At 53.5% G+C, this 25,082-nt stretch overlaps 1 protein-coding gene across 4 annotated transcripts in view; it reads left to right on the forward strand.

Moving 5' to 3' along the window:
- PLXNA1 (plexin A1) overlaps positions 1–24,761 on the forward strand; it is a 125,948-nt gene extending 101,187 nt beyond the window's left edge. For all 4 annotated transcript variants that reach the window (XM_052777117.1, XM_052777116.1, XM_052777120.1 and 1 more), the window contains exons 23-32: positions 1,664–1,730; positions 6,752–6,898; positions 7,698–7,857; positions 8,442–8,545; positions 9,019–9,115; positions 9,810–10,000; positions 10,905–11,074; positions 12,812–13,024; positions 16,649–16,799; positions 20,332–24,761. In XM_052777117.1, coding sequence (XP_052633077.1) covers positions 1,664–1,730; positions 6,752–6,898; positions 7,698–7,857; positions 8,442–8,545; positions 9,019–9,115; positions 9,810–10,000; positions 10,905–11,074; positions 12,812–13,024; positions 16,649–16,799; positions 20,332–20,427 — 1,396 coding nt within the window. In that variant the 3' untranslated portion in view covers positions 20,428–24,761. The remainder of the gene's footprint in view (positions 1–1,663; positions 1,731–6,751; positions 6,899–7,697; positions 7,858–8,441; positions 8,546–9,018; positions 9,116–9,809; positions 10,001–10,904; positions 11,075–12,811; positions 13,025–16,648; positions 16,800–20,331) is intronic.
- The last annotated feature ends 321 nt before the right edge of the window (positions 24,762–25,082 follow it).

Genomic DNA, 25,082 nt, shown 5'->3' on the forward strand with positions numbered 1-25,082 from the left:
GTTCACCTGGGTCCTGTGTTACCCTCGGCTCCCTCCATGCCAGGCTGTCCCTCTCCTCTGCTGGTGCAGCACGTCCTGGCTGCAGAACCACCACCCCGAGGTCCCCACGTCCTATTTGGACCCACCATGTCTCACACCCATCCTGTGGGATCCTACTCTCCCTCTTGCGCGCATGCTGTGTGGTGATGGTCCCAGACAGACACAGGCGACTCCCCTGGACCTTCCCGGCCATGCTGCTTTGGAGCTTGGTGGCCTCTGGATTTGGCTTTAGGGAACTAGGGGCAGTATATAGGTTTTCTCAAGGCAGTTTTGGCTGCTTCCTTCAACTGCATCTCCAAAAGCTGAGAGGCACGGCTCCATTTGTAAACTTTTGGAGCAGGTGGTTGCAGCACTGTTCACTGCAAACTCCTACATCACCACCCCACTCCGGGGAGACACACAGAGACCCAGGATTTCCACCATGCAGGCAGGGAAGGGTTAAATCCCAAGCCTGGCACAGTGTCTTTGCACTGTGCTCCGAAGGTACATGGAAAACAGCTTAACCTTCCAGCCACCGCTCTTACTCCTTTCTCCTTTAATCCCCTTGTTTTTGGCTGAATTAGTACTGGGGATAAGTTTGACCAAAAACACGTTGGGATCAAAGTCTCCAGACCTAAATCCAACAGTGGCTTTAACCAAGGCCATGTGCCAGTGGACTGGTGCCCTCTCTGCATTGCGGGGCTCTGCATCCCTGCCCGAGAGCCACCCAGACCCGGGCCCAAGGGCAGGGGCCCAGAGAGAAGCGAGGGTGCAGAGCGTGGCCTCCTGAAGCTTCACCGTCACCACCGCTGAGTGCCAAGAACCAGGAGTCCTCTCCTCCAGCAGTTCTTCTGAGCAGACCTTGCACAGGCTGCTGGGGAAAACTCTTTATCCCTCCAGTATTAGTGGTGATTGTCTTGCTTTACTGTGGGCTTTGAGGCTGTAGGGATCAAGGGCTACTTTGGGAGTTGCAGAGAAGTCCCATGTCACCCAGTCGTGGTGGGCCTGGGTCAGGGCAATAGCGGTATTGAGTGCATTGCAGGAGCAGAAGTCAGCACCAGCTCCCTTCCAGCTACATCAGGCACACGGTGATGTGGGAGGAGGTGCTCCTGTTGTGGGAATTTGGGCCAGGATCTGACTTTGCCTGGCAACTTCAGCTTTTCCCTTCAGGTTGTGCTTTAACTGGGGAGCTTGAGGTAGGTTTGGTGACATTTTTACCTGGCTTAGGTATCTCATACAATCCTGTGGAGGGAGCTGCCCGGTTCCAATGGGACATGATGGAAGAAGCAAACTTCAATGAAGTAGAAGGTACCAGGGAGAAGCAGAAAGCTGGTCATCCCCTGGGTGAGACTCCCCATGGGACAAGGTCGTGCTCAGCTCTCTCCGGTTCTCTAAATATGCTGGAGACCAATTTGCTTCTCCCTCCTGGGGGCTGCTGTGGCTCAGCCTTGTGGATGGGCAGGCTTTCCACTAGAGCTTTTGCTGTCTGCTTATGCCCCTTTGCTTCAAGGCTCCTGCCTTTCCAGATGTGACCTTTTAAAGCCAAAAATAATTTAACCACAGTCCAAGGCTGAGGTGGCAATGAGCGAGATCAGAGACCTTTAATATCCTCTGCTGACGGCTTTGCTATCTGCCTTCCCTACAGAACGGAGTCAGTGGCAGAGAAGATGCTGACGAATTGGTTCACGTTTCTGCTGTACAAGTTTCTGAAGGTGAGTTTGAGAAGGGATGGCAACCCCGCGTGGTCAGGGAGGTGGTTCCCGCCTTGCTGGGACGGGCAGCGTTTTACCCAAAGCCTGGGCTGACGTGCTCCTGAGCGCTGCCGCTCCCTTCCGGAGCAGAGATCGCTTCCCAGGCCTCTGTTCCCATCCTGGGTTTCTGAGATGTGATTAGTGATTCTGGGTCTTCTTTTGGGGAAGTAGCTGAGGTTGAGAAATGAAATCCAGACCAGGATTGCTTAATGCGTAGTGGGTTTGAGAACTTCCTAAAAACGGTACCCGGAGAAAGGATAAATCTGAAGCAACTCAGCTGAGTCTTGAATCCCTTTGGAGTGGTCCCCATTCCTCCCTTCTTGCCTCTGCTTGTGTAACTTGGGAGGAAGAAGCCCCGGGAGCTGGTCCTTCTGTAGATATGACTGTCTGTAGACATATTTCTGCCTGTTTGAGCTGTATTTTGATGTGCTGCACTCTTCGTTCAGTGCCGCTGCTTTTCCTTCATCTCTTTGACACTGAGGCTCCGTGGTAGCGGAATCGTTTCCCCAGGCATCTCCACTTCTGCTGCTGCTTCCCCTCCAAAAAGTGCCCCGGTGGGGATGGATGCCCCATGGGGCCTGTTGGCAGCTGGGAACACAGCTTTCTCCACCACGTGTGCACGAGGGTGCAGAGCCCGTTAACTTGAATTTGCCTTTTTCCCAATTTCATCGGGGTAGCAGAAGAGGATGCCAAAGTGTAAGGGCTCTTTTTACTGCTGGTTCATCCAACCCATATAGAGAACATTTATTCCATCAGCACTGGTGCTTCCAGCTGGTAGAGCTGCACCAGCGGCTGTACAGGTTACACAGCTGCAGCTCCAGCCCATGGAGCCCCGGGTTGGTCCTACTGCTGCTTTGGTGTGACACTGGTCGGGTGAATGGTGTCTCTGGTCCCACCGTGGGTTTGTCAGTCAGCAGAGTTGTTTCTTGGGATCCTGCCTGGTGTCAGTGCAGGAGGCTGGGTGGCATGCAGCCGTTTTTGTGGGATTTCATCCCTCATTAAGATAAAGAGGGTTTGAACCATTTCCAGCCGAGAGATGAGAGTGAGCAGGAGTCTGTGCAGAACTCAAGTGATCGTCAATGAGAGGTGATTTATAATATCACTTACATGCACTTGGCTTTTTGCCTCTGTTGAGGGATAGCCTGTACCTATAAAAATCTAGCTGTAGTGTGTGGTGGAGATTGCTTTCCAGGGGTGGGAGAAGAGAATAGTTGTGCCGATCGTGGGGAGATGTCAAACCTCCTGCCACTTCTTTGTGCCGGGTCTTTGCTCAGTGGGGTCACCCTCCACCCCCGCACTGGCAGTGCCCAGTGGGATCAGGTAGGATGTGCCTGGTGGGATCAGGTAGGACACTGGCAGATGGCTCTTTGGGCTCTGCGGGGTCAATGGGACAGGCAGGAGTAGCTCTTGCTGTGGATAAACTCCTTCAGGGCTCCTTGAAGTGGATGAGATTGTGCTTTGGCTGAGCAAAGCACAGTGCACAGCCTTTGAATGCCCACAGCAGCGTTTGGGGACGTTGCGTTCGTGTGTGTGACTTGACGCCCTTGGCCTGTCCCTGGCTGGGCTGGGCCATGTGGGCAGGTGACACCTTGTTCAGGGGCATGTTCACCTTGTTCAGAAGCTGCTTTGGATCTGCTCACGTGCCACCACTGTCCTGCATCTGTCCTTGTACAGCCCCATCCCCCTTTGGAGAGGCTTCTGGGCGCATCACCAGTGCGGGGCAGGTCTGAGAATAAGGAGTAGCAGGAGAGAGAGATGTGGGGATGGGACCAGGGCAATGCCTTCTTATAAAGTCCTTGGCTACGCCATGGCTTTGGTGGGGGAAAACACCTCCTGTCTCTGGGTGGTAGCAGCAGGAGAGAAAAGTCTGATCTAGATGCACCATTACAGGAGGAACAAATGTGGAGTGCCTGGATAAACCCGCTGGCTGTGAGATTTGTGACACTGGGGATCATCTCCCCGGGGAAGTGGTTGAAAATCCATTGCTTGGATCACTTGAGTTAGACTGGAAGAGACTTGAGGATGCACTCATGGCCCCTCCTGGGTTGGTCCCACCAGAAGAGACCCACGGGGCTGTTTCCGCCTGTCTCCCGGCAGGAGAAACCCGTGGAGTAGGTGGAGAGGTATCACAGTAGACAATTTGCCAGCCGGGAAGCTGCACCAAACCGCGGTAATCGTGCATGTAAATGAGGCAGGCGGACATGTGCCCAGCTGCCAGATCGGCTCTCAGCAAACCTGCCCCGAGCAGGGCCAGGTGCTTGGTATCGCGTGGCCGTGATGTGCTGGGGCGAGAGACGGGGACAGGGACGGGACAGCCCCCCCTGCCCAGGGCCAGCAGCGTGGGGAGCCAGCCGGGGCTGGCGCTTTCACAGGGACCCTGTAGTAGCATTTATCAGACTCTTAATGAGACACCCCAGGGAAAGGGAGAGGGATAAATCGAGACAAGTGCTGAAAAATGCACGATATTAGGTGCCTGATGAGCTAGATCTAGTCAATAAGACAGTTTGAGTGTTAGCTGGCTCGCCTCAGCCTGCTCCCAATGTACCGATGCGTGCATGCACGGGGGTGTTTGCAGCCACACTCCTCCAGCTTGCCTCGCACGGAAAGCCCCCCCAGAGCCCCCCTCGCTCAGGCTCCCAGCAGTGAGCAAACTGCATCGGGGCTTGCAGCATGGGGATGGCCGCATTTGGGAGGCAGGCTGCCCTCCATCAACCCGTGGAGCCGACCGGCCCTGTCTCAGCAGTCCCCTCGTGTATCTCACCCGATGGAGATCATCTCGGGGCAACTGCCCAGCACTGGTTTCTGCAGTCCCTGTTCATTTTGTTGGTCTCTGTCAGGGATGAACCCTAAACCGTCCTCATCTCTTGTGGCCCAGTGAGCTGTGACCCACATCAGCATCTCGGCCCCGGTCCTCAAGAGCCAGTGGGGACAGTGAGGTTGTGAGTGAGGTTTTGGATTTTAAGGGTAGGATCCACATTTGGAACAGGTGGGGAAGCCAGGCTGCAAGGTGGAGGATGCACAGAGTCAGGGCGACAGGGCAGAGGGGCTGTTTTCGTTGACATTAGGGTGCCCGACAGGTCAGAAGGACACCAGGATCCTGGGGCATGCGGGAGCCCCCAAAAGCCTGCATGGTGCTGGAGGAGTGATGTACCCATCACCAGGACCACTGATGCCTCCATCCCCCTGGGGAGGCCTTAGGGCCAGCTCTAACCATGAATCCAAAAAGAGATTTATTCCCCATCAGCCCAGCCGGTGTCCAAGGAGCGGAGGTGATGCTGTGATGCCTGGAGTGCAACCAGGCCACCAGTGTGGGAAGGGCTGAAGCCACCTCTCTCAGTGGGGGTCCCCAGAGGTGGGCACAGAACTGCATATGGGGACGGGGGGCAGCAACCAGGCCTCGCTGGAAAGGTGAAATCTGTGGGCTGGGGCGGAAGCAGCTGTGCCAGATGTGAGCAGGAGCCCCACTCCCAAGCTATCCTCCATCCACACCACTTCTGCAGACTTGGAAGTTCTATGAGGAGTTTTTACAAGCAACTGAAAGAAACAACTCGAGTCTTTCCACCGTGGCTGGAGGGGTGGGCTCAGGGTGCCGTGGAAGCCGCCGGGGGCTCACCACCTTGCAGACAGCCTGGCACTCTCGCCTTGCCGGGCAGCTGGTAATGCACAGTGTAGCACCCACCTTGGGTTTCTCACTTTTCCAAGCTGACTTAATGAAGCCAAGTTTGCAAATGAAACATAATTTCAAAGACAGGCGTGTTGTCGGAAGGTCTGGGGATGATGTATGCCTGTTCCTGCTCGTTAGCAGCTGTCTCTTTAATTACCACAGATGCTAACGAGATGCTAACAGCATATGGTGACAGGGAGAGCAGTCGCACTTTGCACCAAAGTACAATTTATTTGTGAGGCGGCTGGGAGGGAGGGGTGAGGGCTAGTGGGGTAAAATCTGCTGGGACTTCTCCCTGTCCTCTGCTCCCATTGTACCCTGTTTTCTCCCTTAGGGCTAATGCCTGTATCTGGAAGGGCTCATTGGGATGCAGCTCAGGGGAGAGGTTTGGGCCCTGGGTGATAAAGGGGTGTCCACTTCCAGCCCCACTACACCAACTCATGGCTCCAGGCTGGTTGGTGCCTCCAGATCTTTTACTGTTCCTGGGTCACTGCAGTTCCAGCATCCAGCATCTCTGGGGGAAGTGTCTGGTCCAGTTTCCCTCTCCCTTCTTCCCACCTATGAGGTGGATGCTGATGTGACTCTGGCTGGTGGCTAAAGCTGGCTCTGACTATAGGGGTTTGGCACTGGGAACATATAGGTGGCAAATGGTTTAACTGCAGGACACCTCATCGACTGGTCCCCTCCATCAGCTGGAGACTCCGGGTAGGGTTGTCAGTGAGTTGCTCTCTTGCTTTTCCTTCCCAGTGGATCTGGCTAGCTGTGCCCAGCTGTCACATGGAGAAACTCCTTTGACCTTCGGTCATGTGAGACTGGGCTCCTGGCAGATGCCAGAACCGCATTGTGATACCTGGGCAAGAGCCCCCAGGCTGTCCCACTGCAACATGTCCTGTCCAGTCCTCACGTGCTTCTCTAGGCTGGGCCAGCTCAAAAGATAGGCTATATCCCATACACAAAGTCCCCAGACGCAACTTGCTCCTCACTAGCCCTGAATTTAACCTTTTTAGTTAATTTTTGGCCTGTAGAATGAGCAGAATTCACTGGGAAGTGTCTGGAAACTCTGGGAAGCTGAGCCTAGGGGTTGATAGACAAGGGAACAACCTCCAGCGGGCTTAGAAGGAGAGAATGAGTTCCTCCACGGGATGATTTTTACCATGTACCCCCTTGCAGTCTTGAGCAAGGGCTGGAAACTCTTTATAAAGCCGCATATGGGGCTTGGTGCTGCAGGGCCACAGTGGTGGTTCTTGAAAGGCAGAGCTGGTGCCTGGCACCTTCTCACCCCTCTCTCTCTCCCTCTCCTCCATCCCCTGTCACGCAGGAGTGTGCTGGGGAACCGCTCTTCATGCTCTACTGCGCCATCAAGCAGCAGATGGAGAAGGGACCCATTGATGCCATCACAGGAGAGGCTCGCTACTCCCTCAGTGAAGACAAGCTTATCCGGCAGCAGATTGACTACAAAATGCTGGTTAGTGCAAGCGGAAGCCTCACTGGTACCGGTGCTTGCCAGGACTGCTAGGTCCAGCTATTTAACAAGATCTTGGAGGTACCCAAAGTACTTTGCAGAGAGTGGTTTATCTCTTGTTCTTCTCTCCGGCATCCCTGGGGTGCCTCTTGCCCTGCCTGTGTGGTGCCTATCTCAGGTAAGGTCAGAAACGGGGCCTTTGCATGACAAGGTTTGCTCTTGCCATGGAGCTGAGAAAGCCAAACGGGAACCGAATCCCCCTCCACGCCTCTCCCAGCAAACTCCATGGCCCTGACAGGTGTGGGGCCAGAGATGCTGTTGAGCACATGCTACCTGGAGCAGCCAGCGGCTCGTGTTCGGTGGGGATCAAAGTTAGAGCCTTGAGATTACTGCAGGAGATGGAGAGATACTTTTCTTCCTCCGTATGAACCATCTCCTCTGTCCAGCTGAATGATAAGCCAGGCCCTTCCCCTGGCTGAGCCTGCAGCTGGTTCTTCACCACCTCGATCTCCACCAGGGTGGGGTTGGGAGGGGAGTGGAGCGTGCCCAGGCATCGCTCAGGCTAGACGGGTTTTGGTGAGTTGCGCATGGTTTGCTGGCCCAGGATTCCTTCACTGAGGGTGGTGGGGAGAGGTGGGGGGAAAGGGGGATCAGGAACGTGTCATGTGGCTGCAACTCCGCCGCGGCCTGGGAGGTGAGAAGACATGGCCTGTAGACAGCTGTAGCCCCCTGTCCTTGGACCTTGCAGCCAGCATGTCACAACCTCTCACTCGAGTCTTTTTGCCCCTCCTGTGCTGTGCAGACCCTCAACTGCGTGAATCCCGAGAACGAGAATGCCCCGGAGATCCCTGTCAAGGTGCTGAACTGCGACACCATCACGCAGGTGAAAGAGAAGCTGCTGGACGCTGTCTACAAGGGAGTGCCCTATTCCCAGCGACCCAAAGCCGGAGACATGGACCTGGGTAAGAGAGACGCCAAGCATTTCCCTGCGGGGAGCAGGGATGCAACTAAGAGCAGAAGTGCCAAAAAAACTGTTCAAGGCAGGAAAATCCGCATCTCCTACAGGAGAGGGGACCTGGCAGGACCAGAGCATTTGTGCTTGTCCAGTCCACTTTTGCTGTGCTGGTGGCACTGACTGTGTGTGGGGACCCCCGGCATGAGAGTGTGGGTCCTGCCAGTAGAGAGGGTGGGGAGAGGAGCTTCCTCAGCTCTGGCTGTGGTCTGGATTGCAGGCTTGAGGTGGCTGAGGTCCAAGGAGGCCAGCAATAGTTGAGAACGGTGTTAATAGTCCTATTCTTAAAGGAGGGGCAGGAGAATGAAGAGGAGAGGAGCAAAGGAAACGGTCACCAGGGTCAAATCGATGCTGTCTTTCCTTGAGTACTTAGAAACAGCTTTTGCCCAACAGCATATTGATAGTCATCAGTCCCGGGGTTTGAAGGTGCTGGGAGGGCTCTTTTGTTGGTGCCCAGACCACGCTCCTACCCTTCCCTTGGCTTTGTGCTCCTATCGCTTCCTAACCATGAGCCCTTCTCCCTCATGGGGACAGAGTGGCGGCAGGGCAGGATGGCCCGGATCATACTGCAGGACGAAGATGTCACCACAAAGATTGACAATGACTGGAAGAGGCTAAACACCCTGGCCCACTACCAGGTAAGGCTGTCCGTGGTGGAGAGCCCTGAGCAGTCACCAGCTGCTTTGAGCTTGAGCATCTCTTCTCCCTCTTCAGCTTGGTTAGGGCCTGGGCTCAGCTCTCCAGACCGTGCTGCTCATGCAGGGGCATGGCCAGGAGGTCTGCAGTCACTTTCCTGCCTGGGCCCCATGTTTATGGTCCCTCCATTCAAAGAAGCACTAAATGGGGCATCTCCAGGAGTCATAGAGGCTGTTCCCTGCTCTGACCTTACTTTGCCATTTTCTTGCCAAGTTTCTGGTGTGTTCCTGCTCTGACCCCTTCCCCCGAGCTGTCACAGAGGCAGATATGTAGGTCTCCTTTGCTGGAGGTGGATGTCCCTGGGGTGGGGTGCAGTGTAGCTTCATCCCTCCTGGGCTGGTTTCTCCCTGCTGGGGGGCTATTCCTCCTATGCCTCTCCCGTGTCGCAGCCTGCTCACGCCATCTCTGCCCCCAGGTGACGGACGGCTCCTCGGTAGCCCTGGTGCCCAAGCAGAACTCGGCATACAACATCTCCAACTCCTCCACCTTCACCAAGTCCCTCAGCAGATACGGTGAGCGTGCAGGGGCATCGTCCGCTGTGCAGGCAGGGGAGGGAGCACTGGGCTGGGCTTGCAGACCAAGGCACAGGGCAGGTGTAACTGTGTCTCACGTGAACAAGGTCATCCAAATCCCCAGCTCTTCTGCACCATGATATTTATTCTGGTGTTGGAGAGGGAGCAGATGCCCTCAGAGCCATCTCTCTGCAATGTGTCAGACTCGGGGGAGAAAGATGTGTCAGATGGCTGCTGCTAAGGGATCGCCTCCCTTTTATTCCCCTGAAATCTAATTAGCACAGAGGCACTTTGCACTTAAATAAGCAGAGTTGAGGACTCCAGCGAATGTGCTGGCAAGCGTACATCAGCCTTGGTTTGGAAGGGAATAGCGTGGTCAGCTCAGACTGGCACAGGAGGCATCTGTGATCCTGGCACCTGCAGTGCTGGGAGCAGGACAGGCCTCTGCAGAAACCCTTCCATGATGGCTCTGGCTCCTGTACATCAGCCAGGCTTGAACATAGCCCGGCAGGCTGTGAGGACGGTCCCAGCAGAGCTCCCAATCCATAGTGACTGCAGAGACTGGATCCCAAAGCTCCCGTTTCATGGCCGTGATGTGCCCTGAAGCCACAGTGGAGGGAAGGGGAGCGGAGGGGCTGGTGGCAAGGTGGAGATGGGCAAGGTACGAGCATCCCTCTCTGCTCGGTGCTTGCAGAGAGCATGCTGCGGACAGCCAGCAGCCCCGACAGCCTGCGCTCACGGACCCCCATGATCACCCCCGACCTGGAGAGCGGCACCAAACTCTGGCACCTGGTGAAAAACCATGACCACATGGACCAGCGGGAGGGCGACAGGGGCAGCAAGATGGTCTCCGAAATCTACCTGACCCGCTTATTAGCCACCAAGGTATGGCCCAGAGATGCAGAGCTGCCACTTGGGTTTTTAAATGAGTGGGGAAGGGCAGTGATTTAGGTTGTCCGAAAGTGGCAAGCATGGCTTTTTTTATTAGCCTTCTGCTTCAGCACAGAAGGAGCTACTCTCTTGGTCTCTTTCCTGAGCTGGAAGTGATGTTTTCATGTGTCAAAACCCTCACTGAATATCCCTTGAGTGGACTTTCCTCTTTGCTTTTTGCACCCTTTGGTGTTTTTACTGTTCCCTGTATCCTTGAGCAGCTGCTGGACTGCAAAGCAGAGATGCCCTGGGGCAGGTGCCTCATCCCCTTTGGTGTTTGGGATAAAGCTGCAAAATCAGTGACGTGGGAAGGTTAATTACCCAGGGCATTTGGCATCGCAGCAGGTTCCCCTTCCCTCAGCACATACAAAACCTTCTGTAGGGCCGAGCGGGCGCTGTGTGTCTGAAATGTCCCTAGAGAGGAGTGGAGGGCTCTGCTGAAGATACTGGCTCAGGATTGCAGAGACTGGGCTCAGCCATCTCCCCTGTGACTTGACTCCCTGTCTTGTGGGACGAGGGCTTGTTCAGCAGTGTCTGTCATCAGGTCTTGGGCACCTTAATGGGACCCTAAAAAGACCATGATATGACATACGTTCATTTGGTTTTTGCTCTATACGGTGTTTTTGTTTGTAGGCATTTAGTGTGCCAGATCGTGCAGTGAAGGAGATATCACTGCAGTGTCTGTTTCCCAGTATAAACCACTGAGAACCAGTAGGGTTACACAGGCTGTACTGTGCTTCTCTTCCAGGTGGTAGGAATAGAAGTGGAATTGGTTTAAAGGCCGACCTTTAGTTAAAGGCTCATCTTTCTGCTGGCGCTGGACGTTGCTGAGCCACCCTTCTCTCTTTCTCCTCTTCAGGGCACCCTGCAGAAATTCGTGGATGACCTGTTTGAGACCATCTTCAGTACAGCACATCGTGGGAGTGCGCTGCCCCTCGCCATCAAATACATGTTTGATTTCCTGGACGAACAAGCCGATAAGCATCAGATCAATGACTATGATGTCAGGCACACCTGGAAGAGTAACTGGTAATGGAGAGGGGCGGTGGGCTGGGGGGCTAAGGATATCACAGCTAATGATATTTCCAACCCCTCCCCCAGGGAGCAGAAATATGTCCCTGGAAACGATCCAGGACAAGAGAGGCCCATATCTCTGTATTTCGGGTGTGGGTAAATCCCTTGCATGCCTTCCCGCAGCAGAAAAAATCCCAGGAATGCAATGCTCCCTCAGCCAGTCCGTCTGTCCCCAAATCCCAGGCACCACGCTCCCCCTGACGGCTGGAGTCGGCCGAGGACCACAGCGGCTCTATTCCCACCTCACCTTGGGCAAACGCCGCTCGGGCTTTCCATCCTCTGGGCTCCTCCAGAGGTGCCAGCCCCAATTCTCATCTCGACTGTCCTAAAGGTGTTTCCACGCTCCCTCCTGTCACTCAGCCGAACGTGCCCTAACAAAGTCAGCGTAAAGCCATGTATGCATCCTCCCTAACCTCGCCCGCAGAGCCAGCCCATCGGCTCTGCTAATTGCTCTCTGAAAAGCAGGGCGGGGTGGCTGATGAGACCTCCCTAAGTGCCATGCTGGGGCCAGGGCTCAAGCAGACGTTGGCTCCTGCTCTGCAGCCCCCCCTTGGCATCTTTCTTTTCTGCTGCCTCACTGATTTCATCTCTCTGATCTTGCCGTTACTGGAGACGGGTACGTACATTCCCGTGTCTGGCATTTGTTAAATGGCAGCCAAATTGCTTTTGTGTAGTTCAGTAACTGTTGGCAATTAGCAGGGCAGGAAAAGAAACATTTTTAAATGGAGATGTGAGAGCGTGGAAGCGCTTGGAACTGATTTATAACTCGGTTTTCTATATTAAAAGAAGGAGCGAAAGGCAAGAGAGGGAAAAAAAAGCCCACTCCGCAGGGGCTGGGCATGCAGGCTCCTGCATACTAATGCCTGTGCTTATCTCTGGGCGCTAATTCGATGTGTGGAGCTAATTTCTAGAGGCCATTCCCTTCACAAATGAAATATGTACATGCACCCGGTACCCTCATTAGGAAAGTCCTGGGGAACGAAGTGTGTTTTGTCTAAGATAAAAGCATTCGCTGGGTGTTGGTGCTGAGGGATGACAGAGCGGAGAGGCTTTCTGGAGGGGGGAGGCCCTGAGATGCTCCTGGGAGAGGAGAGGGGCAGCAGGGTTGGGAAATGGAGCCATGGAGGGTGGCATGTGTGTCAGTATGCAGCAAACATCCAGTCAGCGCCTGGCCAGGAGACCTGCTGGCTCTACAGCCGAGAGCTCTATTTCCAGCATCCGAGGCTGCCTAAATTCTCCTCTGGTGTTAAATGTGCTAATGAGTCCCTTGAGGAGTCCAGTTAACTCCCTCCTCCAACGTGGGAGATGTGTGAAATGCCACACGGCATCTTCAGAGGGATTACTGATGCGAGAGAAGGGGACCATGCCTGGTTTGACCCATGCGCTCAGCAAGGGCTCTTCAATATGAGCGGATCCTTGGAGAAAGTGCGGATCTGCGCTGCCTCGGTTTGCCTTTGGAGATGTTGGCAGTGCTGAGGAATTTCTCCGCGGAGAGCTGTGGCCATGTGGGGGTGGGCAGGGGGGAGCGGCCATTTACCCCAGGATGTTTGCATCCCTGGGGTGCTGGGAAAAGCAGCCTGCCCAATTCTGGGTCATGGGGAGCTCCTTCTCCACAACTGGAGGTGCGTGTGTGTGCCAGCTGCCCTGTAGGGCTTGGTTCAGGTGCTGACTCCTGTTTCCTTCGTCCCTCAGTCTACCTCTACGTTTTTGGGTGAATGTGATTAAGAACCCCCAGTTTGTGTTCGACATTCACAAGAACAGTATTACTGATGCCTGCCTATCCGTGGTGGCTCAGACATTCATGGACTCCTGCTCAACTTCTGAGCACAAGCTAGGAAAAGACTCTCCCTCCAACAAACTACTGTATGCCAAGGACATCCCCAACTACAAGAGCTGGGTAGAAAGGTGAGTAGACTTGGTAATAGCTCCTTGCTTCACCTGGAGGACATACGGTGGATGTATGTGGGTGTGGGGACTTGGGTCATTGGGAGGAGTCCTCTTGGCAGCTGTCTGAAGAGCATACTAAGGCTTGTGGAAGGTGATCCTCTCATTTGAGAGATGATGCTTTCTCGTGATTGTCTCCTGGAATGAGTTTGCAATGACTGTTTGACAGAGCCGTTTATGACTTGCTTAAGGGGTGCTAAAAGCAATGTCCACTTTTAGGTTGTCTGATGTTTTCTGTTGTAAAAACTTGGTCTGTGCCAGGGAATTGCTAACACCTTCCTTGATTGCTTTCGAAGAGCAGTGAGAAGTCAGCCTTGGACTAGAGAAGTGCCTTTTTTGTACCACGACAATACATGCAGGTTTTGCTGAAATGGTTGAAAATTACCATTTCCCATCTCTCATCCATCAGTACATCTCACCTGGGATCCTGATGAGAGCACATGCTCTGAGGCAGTGCTCAGGCTGCTGTCGCTGTGCCAAGGAGCAGGGAGAGGAGCAGGTCCCCCGACTCCTTCCGATACCCTCCACCTGCACTGTTAGCTGATGAGAGACACCCTTCTGTCCCGCTGAATTAATGCAGTGTTAAAAGTTCAGGGTTTGAATGCTACTGATTGAAAATTGATGCACTCAGGCATAATGCTGTGTTTAGCTTTATCCTTTTGGGAGACAAAACTAGGAGATGTCCTGCAAAGCCCTCCAAATAGAGCTACTGTTAAAATGTTGCTGTCTTGTGAAGTGGGACTTCGTCAAGCTTAAAAAATGGCAGATTTCAGGTTGCTGATGCAACTTTTTCTCTTGTGCTGATATGCTGTGCTATAGATGATGCGCTTTTTTTTTTTTTAAACTGAGGACCCTTCCCCTTTTCCGGAAGCATCTAGACTGGATACAGAATGAACCAAATGAAAGATGTCCAGGCAACAATAAGCATCATATTCTCTAGTTTGCAAGCATGAGACTTTGTAGCCTAAATCATCCTTTGGATACTCGCTTGTACACAGTTATTTTTGCAGCACCATTGGCATGCCTGGTGCTTTGCAGGCAGGTACAAAGACAAGCTTCTTCCCTCGAGGAAGATAGGACTTGGATCAGAAGAAAAGGTGCCCCTGAAATATGATGGCTGAGATGAGAGATGAGCTGCATTGTAATAGGAGAAAGTTCTTTGCAGGGGGCTGGAGCGGGCTTTGGAGTGGGGTCCCATAGGAACATTACAAACTTCATAAGGTGAATTTCTCTGACCTTGCCATCTCTATGACAAAAATATTCAGCTCTGCGTGTGCCTGGAGAAAAAAAGGTATAAAACCGTTCCAGAGTTAAACATTGGTCTAGACATGCTGTGTCCCTGGGGAGGAGGTGGGAGATCTCACCGGTGACAGCTGTTCCTGCCATCGCTTACCACCAGTACGGTCCCAGAGGCAGCCGAGCAGGGCGCAGGGTATGGCTGGGTCTCCTACTGCTCCTCTGCTGCGGGGATTTATGGCGTAATCAGCATTTCTGGCTTTTGGCACAGTTATCGTCGCAAAGCTTTGCAGAGGCAGGATGGGAGCGATGCGAGGGCGGCTGAGTGGGACTGCTAGTCCCAACAGCAGGTCTGTCTGCCACTGTGGTTCAGGCACCAGCTGAAAAAAGGGCATCCTGCCAGTCTGAGGCAGGAATAGCAAAGTAAATGGCTCTGGAGGTGGAAAGCCTGGGGAAGCCCAAGGGGAGTGTTGCCAGGGTCATGGCTGTGGTAGCTGTCCTCTGGAAATGGGACGTGTGACTGGGATCTCGGTCCACACGAGCTATGCACACTTGCATCGAAAAATGATGGTCTCCTGCCATCCTTTGTGTCATGATAAAACCTGGAATGTAAAACTGCTGCTTGTTACCTGGATGACTTGTGGCAGCCACAAAAGCTTTCTTCTTCAGCAGGTCTCCCTTGTATGTTCATCTCCCATGAGTCCCTCCCCACAAGGGCCTTCACCTGGGTTAAAGGGTGGCCAGGAGGATCTCTGTGGGTTTTCTTTGCTAATCAAAGCTGGCTGGAACTGAGAAGGTTGGGCATATTGTCCCTAATATTCCTCAGCACAGGTAGAAGTAATGTCAGCTTTAGGAGACGTCACTCTGGGGGTGATCTCTCTCAGAAGTCCTCACCCCAGACCACTGCTCTCTTGGCAGCATCCAGGAAATCTCTCGCATCTCTTTCTGAGTGTGAATGAGCCTCCTTGTAAAAAGTGCCCAAGTATTTTATCACTAGCTGAGTTCAGCGCCGTGGGATGGAGTGGATCCTTGTATTCATCTCCTCAAGTGGTCTGGCTGCCATCTGCTCCTATCCAAGTGCTTCAGCCACGTTCCATCTCAGCGTTTGGCTGATGATGCTAATGATGCTAATCACTGTACCAGAAACTTCACTGAGTGAGGAGTCATGAGAAGTAAAGCAAACCTGGGAGAGACTGGCACTCTGTATTTCCAGGTGGTGGGGGTGGCCAGGGCTCATTTGCTGTGGGTAGGGTTTCTTTTTTAATAGAAGCCTGTGGACACAACCCTGGTTTCCAGAAGGACCTCAGCGGCCGGTCCACTGGTGTGTCTGCTTAGTGTAACCCTCCTGCTGCAATGGGATGCTGCGGCTTTGATCTCCCTGGGTTTTGATGAATATCCTGTTGGATATTCTGTGTTTCCACTACAATTCTGGACCATACAAGCTGTGTCTGGGTTTCCCTGTATTTGCTGAGCATATCAGTGAGGCAGCTGTGGGATAAGTCTGCAAATCTTAAGGTGTCCTAGGAAATGTAAGGTAGTATGCTGCTGGTAGCAACAATCAGAGAAGCACAAGGAAGGCAGGAAAGCACCAAGTCATTTGACCCAGGCATGCCCTAAGACATCAGTTACCTCCTCTACTGCCCAGGATCCTCTGAGTTCACAGACGTGTCTGCAGAACCTTGGTTTTCAGTGAAAATGAAAGCTCTTTGTAGCTTTTAGGTGCTTGGTAACTTCTGAGCATGACCAGTGGCAGTTGTAGGCTGTGTTGAATGCTTGTTGCTGAGGAAGACATAACCAACGCGGACAGGTATCACTGCGAGGGCTGGATGTGAACTTGTCTTGTGTTCACGCACCAAGTATTTAATTGAATGCAAAGGGGCATTGTTGGCTTCAGTGACACGGCGACCTTAGAATGGTAGCAAAGCCTTACGTGTTGCTGCAAGCATGGAGGATTCTGGTAGATGCGGTTTGGTGGTAAAACATGCCAATGGGATGGGAAGGAGGAAAAATGTGTGGTTTAGGAGAGGGTAGGAAATCCCTCAGAGCAGTGGCTCCTGGCTTCCCAGCATGGTGAGCTGGGCTGGGCTGCGCCTGGTGCTGCTCCATCTGGAGTGTGTTCCTAATGATGCTGACCGCTCCATGGAGTGCTCAGAGAGTTCTTGGGAGTGCTCAGAGAGTTCTTGATGAGCAGCAGTGTTATAATGGGTGATTGTGGTATGTCACTGCTTGTAGGCAAGATGGTCTTCACCTTGCCTTTCCAGTGGCTGTTCTCAGTGAGCGTCATGGTGGGGACCCATCCCCTTCTGTCTGTCCCTATTTCTGACCCACTCTTCTGTTTCTCCCTTGCAGATATTATGCAGATATAGCTAAAATGCCAGCGATCAGTGACCAGGACATGAGCGCATACCTGGCAGAGCAGTCACGGTTACACCTCAGCCAGTTCAACAGTATGAGTGCGCTGCACGAGATCTACTCCTACATCACCAAGTACAAGGACGAGGTAAGACATGGTGATGGGGATTCAAGCCTGGGCTGTGAGCTGTGTCCCTTTGCCCGTGTTTCTGCAGTCCCCCGCTTTTCCTACAGAAAAACACCCCATGAAATGCAAGAGAGCAACGTAGTCCATGTGTATGCTTGGGCTGGTGGGGAACGAAAGGTTTGGGAGGCGTGGAGCCAGGCGCTCGTGTAGGCAGTGCTTCGTTCCCCATATTTTCTGCAGGGAGTAATGTGGGGAACACCTATTTTTCTACACGTTTGGCACATGAGCCCAATGGGGCTGCAGAGTTCGCGGCGTTATCTCAGCATGCCTCCTCTATCCGCTGCCACTGACCCAGTGCCACGGCCGTACCAACATCGTGTGATTGTACAGGCGCATCTGGCTCTGCTCCCTGGGGATGCTAGAGGATGTGGTGGCCTCTTCAGTGCTTGCTTTGTGAACATCAGTAAGAATGGTTAAAAACCCCTCTGTTATAATTCATACAAATTAACTTTGTAAAGCACCACTGAAATCCACACCCTGCATCTTTTTATTAAAGCAATAAAATATGTAACTACAGTAAAATATGGATCTATACATATAACATGATAGTATAGGTTTTATTGTCCCAATAAAGGGGATTGATGACTGTGTTTGAATGGTGGCTTATTTAGGTGACAGAGTGCCAGAACGTCTCCTTGCTCGGAGAGAGCCGGGAAAGCCGGCGTCTCACCCTGCAGGAAGAGGAAACGGGGTCCCCATCGTACCCTGCAATCCTGAGAGGCATCTCCCAGCACCTCTTTGAGGTGTGAATTTAGGGAGTCCACGGAAAGGTCGTAGCAGACCTGGCCCCTGTGTCTAAGGTCACTGCTGGGACCGTGGTGGCCAAAATCCTTGTGGGGCTAGGTACTTTGCAGGAGTGAGGAGGAGGAGGGCCTGGCTTGCCTACAGAGATGGCAGGAGACCCTGGTGCTTGGGAAGGTGGCACGTGGTGGTCACCGTGCAGCTGGTGGCCATGTACTGATGACCATGCTAGTGGGACCTCTGTGCCATTCCCCAATCAACTTGGGATGGCACATCAAGTAGGCCCCTATAGCACTATGCGATGAGTTGGCCGTGAAGGGTTTGTGTGGTTTTACAGTTTGTACAACAGCTCTGGGGCTACCATAAGAGGGGAAGAGGAGCAGTGTGGAGGATCTAGATTGGCTGTGGGGCAGCCATCAGCCCTCAGCCATCATCAAGTGTCACTTCCTCCAGGCTACAAGTCTCCCAAGCCTTAAATGAATTCTCCAAGCCCTGGGTGAGAGCAGGGAGGGGACCATGTGGCATTAAGGAAATGCTCTTTAGGGGCACAGGTCCTCTTCTTGCCCACTAATGGCAGCCTGACATCTGTTGAGTGTCTTGCAGTCGCTCGCTCTCTGAGCATCACAAGTGTGTTCACAGCTCTCAGGAACTTCTTTTATTATTTGTAATGGGATTAATAAATCACAGCTGTTCCCTTTGTTTGTTTTCATTCATTAAGCACAATTATATGCAGCCCGATTGCACCCTCTTTGATGCAAAATGGGAGAGAATAATTTTTCCTGTTGTTCAGTGCAATAATATGCTGTCATTGGCTGTGAATGAAAATCATAATTAATTTTCATTTGGGTACTTGCATCTTGGTAATCAGTGGTCCTGGCTCCTTACAGCAGGTGACAAACCTGGGTCTCTCTCTATGCTCAGCACAGGTTTCCTTTGACTGCATTGTTTCCGTAAGGCTGAGATAAGAGGAGCAAATAAATGCAGGGGCAGGTTGTGAATCTTTCCACACCTCAGTATCCCAGGATACGCAGCTGTCTTACCGGGAGAGGAGGAGGAGGCAGGCAGGCGGGGGGAATAGACTCCTTTTCTACTTCTCAGACCAATCTCATTTGGTTCCAGCTCAGCCACCTTTCAGGCACGTGGGGTTTTGATTTCTGCATGAGTGTTGTTACAGTTATTTTATTCTGTGTGTAGCATGATGGCCAACAGCGGCTGCAGAGATGGATGGTGGGGGAGTGTCCCCGGTAGCGGGTTTGTGGCAGAATCTATGAGCTCTCGCGAGTCCAGCTGCAGCCCAGGGTCATTGCTGCCAGGGGAGGTAAATCAGATGTGCCCGACTCACTGGTGAATCGTCCCCTCCTCGGGAGGTGGCGCCGGTGTCGAGATGCAGCTTTCCCCTTCCCTTTGGGAAGAGATTCTCCATCGGGCATCTCTTACTGGCCCCGCAGACAGGGACCAGCCTGGTCCTGTCCCAAAAAGCCTGGTGGAGAGCCAGAGCCTGTCGGTGGCTGGAGGCTGCTGCAAGGCAGCATGGTGGATGCTGCACAGCACGCCCTGCACGCCGCTCCACAACCCGCCGGCACTGCAGCAGCTCTTAATCAAAGGGAGCTGATTCCCCATTAAGAAGTTACCTGTAGGGCTCCTGATGGACTTTGCCTGCCTCCTAGTAAGTCTATTAATTATACAACAGTTTGTTTCCAATTATGTGGCCAATGAAATGGTTAATCAAGTCCCCTTTGACGGATGCCTTGATATTTAATTGCAAAAAATTTGTTCTCTCAACTAGCTCACCCGAGGAGATGAGATTTCTGTCAGGTTTGTTTTTTTAAATCAGCTTTTCTGCTCTACTGGCATGATGTTAGTGAGGCGAGGCTCCTGGCTGCTGGGAGGGCAACTGCCCCTTCGTTTTACGCTTCATTACTGCCTTCTCCCCACTCTGAGCCTCGTCCTCCACCCTCCCACTGCCGCCAGTCCTCCCCTGGCCCTGGAGGCATGGCCGCATCCAGCCCAGGGCAGGGGACCGTCCCTCCACCCTGCGATCTGTCACCCCGGCCAGGAGCTTGTTTAGAGAAAGGGGATTTCAAAGGAGGAAAGTCATTCTTGGATGTCTGTGGGTGCACCCCTTGCACAGGACTGAGGGCTCCCCGCGAGGCAGGCTTTGCTGGTGCATCCATCTGGTGTCCCCCTCCATCACCTCAGTGCTCCCCAGTCGTCCACCCTGGGGACAGATGAGCAGGGTTTTACCACTGGCGGCAGCTGAAGCCTCGTGGATTTGGTCTTTTTGTGCTCGTGGAACCAGTTTGTGGCTTGGTCGTGGTCTCTGAAATGCAGCCCCTTGCCTCCCCAGGACGTTAGAGGTTTGCTGGGAGTCGTGGATGTGGTGGGAAGGTGTCGTCTTCGTTTTGGTGTTCACCCTCCATTTGACGATGGATGTTTGTTTTCTTCACTTCCCCACGTGCAAGTTGGCTTCTCGTTAGTGTCAAGCAGGTCCCTGGTGTTACTGCAGCCCCTTGGGGGTCCCGGGAGGCTCTGTCTGGAGGGTGACAGCCCTCAGAGCGGTGTCCTCCACCTCGCGCCTCCTTCGGCCCTTTCCTGGCCCCGTTAGGGACGGCAACAAACGCGCGCCGCTTCCCGTGGGGACGCATCCCCATGCCGCGATGCCGTCAATGAGCCAGCGCAGCCACGGGCGAGGAGGAGCCGCTTTGGGTAGGAAGGCATCTCCTCACCCTCTCTTCTCCCCTCTCTCCCCCAGATTTTAGCTGCGTTGGAGAAGGACGAGCAGGCCCGGAGGCAGCGGCTGAGGAGTAAGCTGGAGCAGGCGATCGACACAATGGCCTTAAGCAGCTGAGAAGGCAGCGGCGCGGTGCCAGCATCCCGGGCAGCGGAGGCGGCGGGAGGGAGGGCCAGCCAGCGGCAGCCGCGGGCAGAAGAAGACTTTGGGGCTGGGGCCGGCCAGACCCGCGGGAGCCGCTGCGCCTCCGCACGCTTCCCACGAACGAACAAGGAAACCTCACGCTTTAGCGGAAAAAAACCACAACAAACAAATCCTGACGACAGCAGCAACATCGATAAAACCCCCTGACACACACGCAAACCCCCCCCCAGTCCAACCGGGATACAGCAGGGACCTTGCAGAGAGGCGATGCCGGGCGGAGGAGAAGGGGGTCGCCTGCCCCATGGACCCGCTGGGCATCCTTTGCCCGGGCAGAGCCCCTGAGCCCGCAAGGAAGGAGGGTCGGGACCGCGGGGCTTTCTAGGACGGCGTTTGGATGTTGTTGTTACTTTGGTGGAGGGAGGGTGGGTGGGCTCCTATTTTTACTGTACTTGACTTGCTCTCCCCTCCTTCTCCCCAGCTGGCCGCTCCCTCTCCTCCTCCTCCTCTCTCTTTTTCTGTCTCTTCCCCCTTCTCTCTCTGTCTGGCCTTCTGCCACTAGTGTTAACTGCTATATTTGCACAATTTACACGAGACAAACAAGATTTTTAATTTAAAGAAAAAAAATTATAACAAAAAATGGGAGGGGAAAAAAAAAGATTCTAAATTTTTGCAACAAACTAACAAAAACGGTTTTAAAAAATAAGCTAAAGGACTGATGCTGGGGAGATTTGGGGGTGGGGGCAGTAGGGGTGGGCAGGAAAGGGAGAAATCCCTGAGCTTTGATATTTCTAAAATACGTCCTGTGCCATGTTTTATTTGAATGTTGTTTAGTGCAGAAAAAAAAAAATCGAAAAAAAAAGGTGGGAGTTTTGTTAGCTGAATAGATGCTCTTATTTAAATGCTGCTGGAGTGGTTCTGGAGGTCACAATCAGAGAGGAAGGGAGATTCCAAGGTTGGTTTTTCTTTTCCTGGGGGATCACTGAGGGTTGGTCGCTGTTATGTTGAGCTTGTCCTCGTTTTCCCTGTCGGGTGGCCACGGGGAGGTCTGGGCAGCACTGCCCGCCCCTGCCTGTCCTGGGACGATGTGGGGTGGAGGACGGCTTGGGGGCTGTTGGCAGGGTTCGTGGAGAGCCAGCCTGGGTTTTTTTGGCGGATCCCCCAGTGCTGGAGCAGCCTTAACGAAGGCCCTTTATTTCCCCACCACCACCCCATCATCTTTTTGTGCTGATGCAGGGAAAGAGACCAGATCCCCGGGGAAAGGGGAGGCAGCTCCTCCACATCTCCTGACCAGGATCCCCCCTGGAAAACTCCGCTGGGTGACCAGCCCACGGAGGGACTGGCATGCTCGGCCGCCACAGGGCTGTCACCCGCTCCTCCACCCGGGAAGCCCAAACGTGTGCAGGACTTTCCGCCCCAGATTGACCTTTCTTTCTCTGTCTTTTGCTTCTTTCTCCCCCTTTCTCTCCTTGCTGTCACCCCGTCTTGCCTCCGCCGCCTCCGCCCTGCCGGGGGGTTCGCTGGAAACCCAAGGTCTCTCCCTTGGCTGCCCGCTTCGAAATGTCAGATCCTCGCAGGTTTGTGCTTTCCAGAGATGAAAAGGTGCCGAATGCTGCCCTGAATGGCAGCAGGTGACCAAAAACTTCCAAAAAAATGAGGAAAACCCTTTCCTTTTCTGTACCGAGAGCTCTCGCCACTGCCCAGGCCGCAGCAGATGGGGCCAAACTCTGCCAGGAGCGGGTGGCTATCGAAATCCAAGTGGAAGGAAGCCCAGCTGATTTCTGTCCGTTCCCTTAAATCACAAGTTAAGGGGGGGAGAGGGAGAAATAATGAAGTTTTTAATTAAAAAAAAAAAAAAAAATAAAAGTGTGTATATATATATATGTGGTTACAATCTAATTCTCGTGCCCCAGTGGGGTGCTGTATAGTTAACTGAAGGAGAATCGAACCAATATAAATACGAAATGAATTTACACAGCCAGATAAAACAAAACAAACAACAATACAAAAAAAAAAAGGATACCAAATTGTCTGGAAGAAATTTCCAAGCCTTTCTCACCATGCAGAACAATCGTTTGAAGCCTGCACATCTCTCATTATGTTGTAGTTTTGTTTGGTTTTGTTTTGTTTTAATAAGGAGGGAAAGGAGAAGATGATGATTAAAAAAAAACAACAACAAAAAACCCAACCACAACAGCAAAACTATGTTTGAAAAAGAAGTAATAATTGTTTCCCAAACCTATGAACCCCGAGCTGTCGCTGGATTTCTGAGAGCTGTGGGCTGTTGCATGACTGTGCTAGATTTTAGTCTGAGTTGATCTTTTTAAGAAACAGAAGAAAAAAACCCCATAAAACAAAAAAACTGCAAGTGTTGAATATTAGAGGTTTGTTTAGACCTGTTATCTATTTTTTTTATTTGAAATTAATTTGTCACTTTCTTGTCCAAAAGAAAAAAAAAACAAACAACAAAAAGCAAAAAGAAAGACTTCAGAGGTTCACATCTCAAATGTGGTACTCGGAGAGCCTTAAAGGACAGCTGTGTGCCCACCCGCCCCGTGCTGGGGCCACCGCCTGCTGCTGGCATCTCCCTGGGCTCTCTGGGGGGACCAAATCCTCCCGGGGGGTCCTTTGCAGAACTCGCTGCCGCTGCGATGGGGCGGAGAGGTGCCTGCGGCTCCCTTTGGTGCAAGGTTGGCCCAAAGCTTCTTCCTCGTGCCGCTGCCAGGTGGGCGGTGTTGGCAGAGGTCCTGGACATCGCCCGGAGGACGGCGGCCGTGCCTTGGTGGTCATTGCGATCTGGTGGAAGGGGAGCGGTTGCTTTGAAGTCTCTATCTGAAAGTGGCGTGGGTCCTACCTGTTGCAGTGGTAAGAGTATCTTGGGGAGCTTCGGTTGCCATCGAGGGAGCCGAGCGTGTAGTTTTTGTGGTGATTGAGAGGGGATGGTGGGACCCTCCCCATTGCTGGTTGGAGGGGGTGGAGGTGCGTTTCTAAGAGCATCTCCCTGAAAATTTCCTTGTTGACAAACGAGGGCTGGAAGCACTGGTAAGAGCAGAGGGTTTATTAGCCTGTTGCTTTCCCAGCAGCAATGCTGTGGGTGCTTCCTCGGCCAGCTGGAGGGACAGGCGCGTTTCTTGGCCGTGGTGGGCCTGGGTTGGATTTGGGCAGCAGAGGGGTTCCCGAGGGGGGGTCATGCCGGGCAGGCTGGCAGTGCCGTGATGTGGCTGTGCTCCCGGCTCCCCTTGCGCTGGGGCCTGGGTCTTCCTGCCCCATGGTGATGCTGAGAGCCCGTAGCGTGGTCCCGGGGATAGGTTCCCATTGGCCTCCTCCTGGGGAGCTTTGGGGTGTCTGTGGTTTGTTCCACCGAAGGTTCCCCCCAGCACCTCCCCACCCCTCCAGGGTCCCCTTGCTGCCTCTAACAGGGAGGGTGGTGGTTGGCAAGGTGGGCATTGCGATGCTGCCTGCAGCCTCCGGTGCTTCTTGGTGCTACCTTTGCCTTTCATGTGATGCCCAGCGTCCTTAATCGTGCCAGGCAGCCCGTCCTTCCTCCCTCACCCCAGCCTGGTGGGGGGCTGCGCCGGGCTGGCTGTGCTCGTCTGACCCTGCCTAGGAACGGGGAGAAGCTGGGAAGCATTCGCAGGACTCCTCTTACCGGTGGTATCGCCTGTGCCCCAAAATAGGGGGAGACGGAGAAGCATCCCCTGCCCTGAGCCTGTGTTTCGGGGATCTTCCGCTCTGCTCCCCGCCGTCGGAGGCAGCTGGACCCCACGGGCTGATCCCTGACCATGGCACCAAGAGGGTCCCTCCCTGTCCCCCTCTGCTCATATTGCTTTTTCTCTTCAGTTTGGGGTTAAAAAAAAAAGTGCAGTCCAGCCTGGAAGTGTCCCCCTTGCCTGGCCCCGGTGTACCCCTCTGGCAGGAGCCCTGTGCCACTCCGGGGGCTGGCCCCAGCCTGGGGACAGGGAGCAGGGGGACGGGTGGCGGGACCCACCCCGGGCTCACCCGCTCCCACCAAAGCGCACAAAGAGCTGTCCTTTAAGAAGGCGGGGGGGGGGGGGGAACCTAATGCGGACCCGGCGAAAGGCAGAGAATTTTAATAGTTTTAAAAAATTAAATGGGGAAAAAAAAATAATAATCCGGAGTCCTGATTACCTTTCTGTGATTGTTTCAGACTTGAAGCAACAGGCCAGCGTGGCTGGTCGAACGCCCTTTGATTGTGTAAATATCCTGCTATTTCCTATTTTAATGTTCTTCAGATTTAGTACTTGTAAATAAACACACGCATCAAGGAGAGATTAAACATTTTTGCTAAAGCCGGTGTCTCACCTGTGTTTTTGGGGGTGATGCAGGCGGGAGGAGCGGGTGGTTTTGGGGAAGGGCTGTTCCCAGGAGCAGCTGCCGAATCGGCGGCCGTGCCAGGGTGGCACGATGCAAAATGGCATTGGGATGGGCCAGTTTCACCGGGGCTGCTGGGTGCATGTGTGGGTATGGGGATACCGAGCTGTGGCTGTTTACATCCCCAAAGGAGCCCTGGGGGCTGCTCCAGGCGCTCGCCGGCAGATTTGAGCGGTCGATATATGTGATGTGGGAGGGGGGTTCTCCATCAGCCACTTCCCGGGTGGCTTACGTTAAAT

Source organism: Harpia harpyja, chromosome Z (genome assembly GCF_026419915.1).
Source record: "Harpia harpyja isolate bHarHar1 chromosome Z, bHarHar1 primary haplotype, whole genome shotgun sequence".
Classification (NCBI taxonomy): Eukaryota; Metazoa; Chordata; class Aves; order Accipitriformes; family Accipitridae; genus Harpia; species Harpia harpyja.